Consider the following 6,329-nt stretch of genomic DNA (forward strand, 5'->3'; position numbering starts at 1 on the left):
CAAATGACTTCAAGACAGCCAGGGGCCTAGGCAGCTGAAGCCATGGGGTTGGGGCTGGCCAGTCAGATGGGACTGCTGTGGAAACGGAACAAAGTGGACTTGCAGGAGCAGCCACCAGCCTGGGAGACAGGAGGCCCCTGGATCTATGGGTTCCACATTCTCAGATCCAATCAAACAGATTGAAAATACTTTCTAGGGGCAGGGGATTTAGCTCAGTGGTGCTGCCATCTGCCTCGGAAGCACAAGGTCCCAAGTTTTATCCCTGGTATCCAAAAAAGAAAAAAACTTTCTAAAAAATTACCTCTGTACTAAACATGTGCGTACTTCTTTTGGTCGTTATTCCCTAGAAGATGTGGTAGAGTGACAATTCACATTCAGCGTTTACACTGCACCAGGTATCATAAGGAATCTGGAGGTGATTTAAAGTACATGGGAGGAGGTGCCTAGGCTAGACACAAATTTTACACCATTTGATAGGAGCATCTCAGTATTTGGTATCTGAGGATTTTGGTACCAATCCCCCAGGGGTATGAAGGGCTAATTGATACTCAGGTCACCTTTAGGCTAGGAAAATGGGTCTCAGCTGCAAAAGCACAGCACTGGCCTCCTAGCCTATTCTGCAACCTTCAGCCAGGTAAGCATGGGATGGCGCCTCCTCTCTGGGCTTAGGGGGAAGGGACAGGCAGTGGGTGTTAAAGCAGGGGCAGACTTGAACAAGGTGATCCCAAAGGCTTTTTCCAGCTAAAATTCTATGGCTCTTTGTTTGTTTGCTGTGGGGAGGGTATCAATCATTCCACAGACAGAGGGGGACATTTTTCTTCTGGCCCTCGAAATGATAGAGCCCATAAATAAGCTGTCTTGACTTTTCCAAAAACTAGCAATTATTCACAGGCCTGCTCTCCTGGGTTTCTCAAAGGCTCTGAGAACAGGGAAAGCAATGTGTGCATTCAAAAAACAAAAACAAAAGCAAAACTTCCCCAGTTTGCAAAAGTTCACTAACCTACTGAAGGGTCCCTATCCTCCAGATTCTCAAAGTGGCCTGAGAGCCAGATAATTTAAATCCACTAGACTAAGAGTTATCTTAGAAGCTTCAGGTTCTTCTTATTTTTTTCCTTTGGTTTTTACAGTGCTCAGAATAGAACCCAAGGCCTTCACATGCCAGGCAAGTGCTTTACTACTGAGCTGCTCCCATTTTTCTCTTTTGAATTAACACATAATCACTATATACATTTATTGGAGGATCTTCAGATTTTTACCTCTGGACCCCTTAGAGGCTCTCAGAGGACATGTGCTATGGCTTTATCCCAACATGTGTGTTTCAGAGAAGCACCTCTGGTCTTCAGTGATTAATAAGGAAACAAATGATCACACTGGGGATCTTGTAACCACAAGGGTAGTTTTATCTGTGGCTAGATACCTGCCTTTTTCCTGTAAGCCAGGAATGCGGAGCATTCTCTGTGCTGGAAGTGTGGGGGATACAGTTCGCCACATAAATTTACTTCTTCCATGTTTGTAGCCCTCAGAAACACATTGGTTTTTCAGAACTCTTTGCGCTCTATGGCCGCGGAGTATCTGAATACCAAAGTTTAGGGATTTGACTTTTTACTGGTGTTGTAACTATTCCAGCTATTTGACAGCTCACCCAAGCTAACAAATGGCTTCATAACTTGAGAAGAAATCCCATTTGCATGTAGGGTATGGGGGCGCATGCCTGTAATCCCAGCATTCCCGAGACTGAGGTTGGAGGATCACTGTGAGTTCAAGGTCAGCCTGGACTACATAGCAAGACCATCTCAAAATACAAAAACAAAACAGAAATCCCATTTGCAACCACATTTGAAGTGGCCTTCTAAGCCTGCAAACAATGCTTAGAGGTTCCTGAAGGAAACTCTCCATAGACTATTCCAGAGTTGTGTTGAGCATACTTAGCTTTCAAAGAAAGACAACTTTGCAGTTCAGGGCAATTTACTGTTGGCCCTGGGAGAGTGGATTTCAATTTAACTAGCATAATTTGCCTCTTGTTATATGGAGATTACATCGCCTGACATTTTGGATTTATTAATGACAATAACCCTTGAAAGAAAGCCCATATTTCAGATCCCAAATGCCAAGAATTAACACTCCCTCTGAGGCTTGTATATCTGTTTGCTGGGCCGGGAATGATGTTGGGGGGAGGGGGTGCTGTCACAGGCCGGGAAAGGTGATTTGGATGGTAGAGTCCTTCAAGCAATATTCTGCCGGGGACTCTGGCTGTCAGATGCTATAGAGGTTAACAAAATCACACTTCCTGCAAGCAGACTGTAGCTGCTTAGCCCATGACTATACGCAAGAACTCTAAAATCATCCCCCCTTTGCTCTCTCTGGTCCCAGTAAAGTGTAGGAGCCTTTTCTCCTAGATTTGCAAATCTTAGCCTCAAATTGCTCCCCAACCCCATCACGTATTCAATCTCTGCAAACAGCATTAGCCAGGTTGCAAATTAAGCTGGTCCTTTCTCTAGGAAGAAGCAAAGCATGTTAAATCATCCCTGCAAAGGACAAGGGGAGAGAGGGAGCCAGGGAGCCAGGGAGAGAGGGAGAGAGGGAGGGAAGGAAGAAGGGGAGAGAGGGGGGGAGGGAGAGAGGGAGAGACAGAGAGACAGAGAGAGACAGAAAGAGACAGAGAGAACACCAAGAAGTCTCAGTCAAACAGAAGCAGCTCAATGTGGGGTCTGCTTGCAAAATGAACATGTTATTTCAAGGCTGAGGGGATCTCAAGGGCCAGACTTCAGCCCAATCCTCATCTGACTGAAAGGAGACAGAGCTTGGGACAGGAGGGGCTGTGCCCGGGTCACACAGGGTATCCTTTCCCAGAATATCTCACCATCTCCTGTTCCCAGTATTTTTGGGTGACATTCACTAAGATGAGGCAGATATCTTAGAGGGGAGATGTTAACAAAACACCCAGTGGAGAACAAAGGATAGATCTTCCAAGTTGCCCACAATGGCTTTACCTAGGGATAGGATGTGCTTTAAGGAAAGTTGGGTCAGTTCTGAAACACAAAGGGAGATGAGGTGTGTGTGTGATTAAGGGGCAGGTTTTGTTTGGCTGAGGGTATCGGAAATGTTTCTGTCTGCATACTTTGAACTCCCGTGCCCACTGCTCACATTGTGTTTCAGACTCTTCCCAAATTAGCAGTACTCACTTGGTTCCCAAAGGCCACTGGCATCTGCAAATCTGGGGGTAAAAACGTTCTCTATGGCTCTGAGTACTGATGTGATAAAAATTTCTGAAACCTTTCTCAGCCAGCAAAATGGGTAACGAGAAAAAACAAACAAAACGCTAACCAAATAAAAATACCTCCACCTTCTGCAGTGTGAGCCTGGGGCAACTCACGGACCCCAGACGCCCAAGCATTCTGGTTTGGAGCCTGTCATCCCCACAGCTACAGGGAGAGAGCAGCTTGGACAGCACATGCAGCAGCCCCTCCCTGGCCCCACGCTGCCCTCTTAGACACTCCTTTCCCCTGCCAGCGTTTGGCAATGATTTCCTCTCACCTACACTGCCCTCTCAGGCATTCTGCTCCAACAACCCAGGGCAAATGTCTTTCTCCAAAGAGATGCATGTGGGTGACATATCTGTGTGGCCCACCGCAGAGTCATCTGGGGAACCTTGAGGCTGCTTTGGGGCTAAGGGGCCCTTACCAGGATAAGCTCGTCGTTGGCCAGCTCACGGGTCCAATAGGTTTTGGGGCCGTGGCCTTCTAGGAGAGTTTGTGTGCAGTGAATCTTGTTCTCATTCTCCCAAGTAGCTAAACTCTGTGGACAGGAAAATCATTAGTGACATTAATTACATTCTCAGTGGTGGAAGCAAGACAACAATGAGCCCCGGAAAATAATTGCTCTGCAGAGAAGCAACACATGGTTCTTGTCGGCAGGCACAGAATCTTCTCTGCAGAGCCAGTTGAATCCAAATGTAGAGGGCAGGTCATGGATTTTATGGGGTATAAATACATGTCACATTGCACACATGCAGTGTTGCGCGTGCATGTGCGCACACACACACACACACACACACACACACATCACAGAAGGGACAGGCCTTGGGCCTACTTTATGTTTCTAGGAATAAAATTCAGAGCATACAATGATTCACTGATGTCAGAATGGACTAACTCAATAAATCTGGGTTCTAAAGGCAAAAACCTTCACATCAGAACTACAGAATCGTATAACAGCTAAGCATCATTTTGTAAGCACATCAGTGGCCAGCAGGTCAAGAGTGTGACCCTGCAGAGATGGATTTTAGGATAATATGCTCCTTTCTATCTGCATTCCTCTCCAGATGTGGCACATACCCTGCTCAGTAAACCTGGGTGTCTTTGAGGATAAAAATGCTTCCACTTTGCAGGTACATCCTTCTAGAAAAAAATTTAAAACTCAAACTGATCTTAAGGATCTTCGAATGCTTCCACTGCACAGAAATCCTACAAGAAAAAAATTTAAAACTCAAACTGATCTTAAGGATCTTCGTGTTGCTGGAGGAGGTAGTAGGAGAGATTGCCTGCAGTTCCCCCAGGGTCTGCACAGAGCCAAACGGGCAACAGCTGGGCTGAGCAGCCCCAAATTTACACATAATCATGTCCTAACTAGCACATGGGACACTCGTTAGGAAGGTGGGCTGGGAAGAAGGGCTGGGAGATAACTAAAGCCCACTCTTAGGGCTGCTATACAACCTTTGCTTTGTTTTTAAATCTGAAGTATCCTCCCTGGCAGGAGTCACCATTGGGTGTCCCCAAGTTGAGCCCAACCTATTTCCAAGCTTCTCCCTTAGACTCCTGCGTTTCGCTCCAACAATCCTCCTGTCCTGCTCTTCTGCTTTTGCAAACACTACTGTGGCTCAGGCCTCAGATGTGTCAGCTCCAAGCCTGGACATCATTTTGAGGCCACACTGATTCTGGAAGCCAGAGATGCCTTGTGAGGCAGCCTGCTGGGGGAGGGGGCTGTGTCTGCTACCTCTCTGGAGCCAGGCACTCTCAGATCAGACAGGCACGGCTCAGCAAAGGGGAAAGAAACAATTTCCCACTCTTAGGAATGCTATTACTTTTTTTTTTAACATTAAAGAAAGGCAGGGAAATATTCTGTCACTTACTTAAAATAAGTGGTGGCAGCAACAATTACTTTTCCACCTGCTTAACCAAAGGCAATTTTTGCCCATAAAAAAAAGGCATCCACAAATCCTTGCTTCAGTGTTCTTATGCATCTTTGGGGTCAACATTCAGAGAAATAAAAACCTCCAGCCCTTGAGGACTTAAGAGAGGTCACTTCATTCATTCTCCCAGCCAGGACCTGGGCTGCTTTGAGAGATTCTGCCTTTCCTTCAAGGACCTAGCCGCAGGCGGGCAGGGAGGGTGCTGGGCCTTGGGAATCATTGAAATTGGATCCACAGATTCCCCAGCGACTCTGGGACCCGGGAGGCACGATGCAGCAGCCTCTGCTACACCTGCTACAGGAAACTCTGCAGCAGTGGCTGGGAAGCAGGCAGCCATCCAGCCTCTTGCTCCATGCAACCCTTCTGGGCCAAGGACACACACATTGCTGAAAGAGCCACAGCTGGGCGATGGGTGACCCAGCCGCTCACTCTGTGTGCAGGACCACACCTCAGGAGGGGCTTGGGGGTGGGATCAGGAGGACAGCCACGTAGCCCCAACTCTGCAAACATCAGCAACCCAAGCATGCCCCTTGCTGCAGAGGGACGGGGGTCCGGCGACTCATCGCGTGCGGCCTCACCCTGCACTTGCGGCCGTCCACTGTCTCCTCCTCGAAGCCTTCGCCAACCTTGAAGCTGATCTCCGTGGTGCGCACGGTGGTGGACGTCTTAATGTAGAATTGGTCGCCGTCCTGGCGGATCTCCACGTGCGGCTTCGAGGCAGCTGCCACCGCCACCTTCCTAAGCATGGCGTTCACACCTGTGCGAGGCCACTGATCACGGGGGGGTGACAAGGCCTGGGAGTCCCCGGGTCTAAGTCCCTGCGGTCCCCGCACCCCTTGACTTTCACTCGCCAATCCATGCGAGCAGGCGGCGCCGTCGGTGGGCGCCACACCCGCATGCCAAGCGGGGGCCTGGGGCGCTGAGACACGGCGACGCCCCCCTCGGATGCCTCCCCACAGCTCCCTGTGCCCCGCTCCAAGCTGCCCCCAACGACGGCGGTCCCACACCGCTCACCCAGCGCCTTGAGCAGCTCGTCGAAGTTCTCGCTGCTGCGCATCTTCCAGGTGCCGGCGAAGTTAGGCATGGTGGTGGCGGCAGGCGCGGAAACAGCAGGCAGCGGCGGCGAGGCGACGAAGCTGCA

At 49.2% G+C, this 6,329-nt stretch overlaps 1 protein-coding gene across 1 annotated transcript in view; it reads right to left on the minus strand.

Moving 5' to 3' along the window:
* The window catches only part of Crabp1 (cellular retinoic acid binding protein 1), a 7,114-nt gene extending 791 nt beyond the window's left edge, over positions 1-6,323 (minus strand). The window contains exons 1-3 of the mRNA XM_010619471.1: positions 6,203-6,323; positions 5,767-5,945; positions 3,682-3,795 (exon numbers count right to left, since the gene is read on the minus strand). Of these exons, the coding sequence (XP_010617773.1) occupies positions 3,682-3,795; positions 5,767-5,945; positions 6,203-6,272 (363 nt within the window). The 5' untranslated portion in view covers positions 6,273-6,323. The remainder of the gene's footprint in view (positions 1-3,681; positions 3,796-5,766; positions 5,946-6,202) is intronic.
* Positions 6,324-6,329: the final 6 nt, after the last annotated feature.

Source organism: Fukomys damarensis, unplaced genomic scaffold (assembly GCF_012274545.1).
Source record: "Fukomys damarensis isolate Sample0158 unplaced genomic scaffold, DMR_v1.0_HiC HiC_scaffold_25, whole genome shotgun sequence".
Taxonomy (NCBI): domain Eukaryota; kingdom Metazoa; phylum Chordata; class Mammalia; order Rodentia; family Bathyergidae; genus Fukomys; species Fukomys damarensis.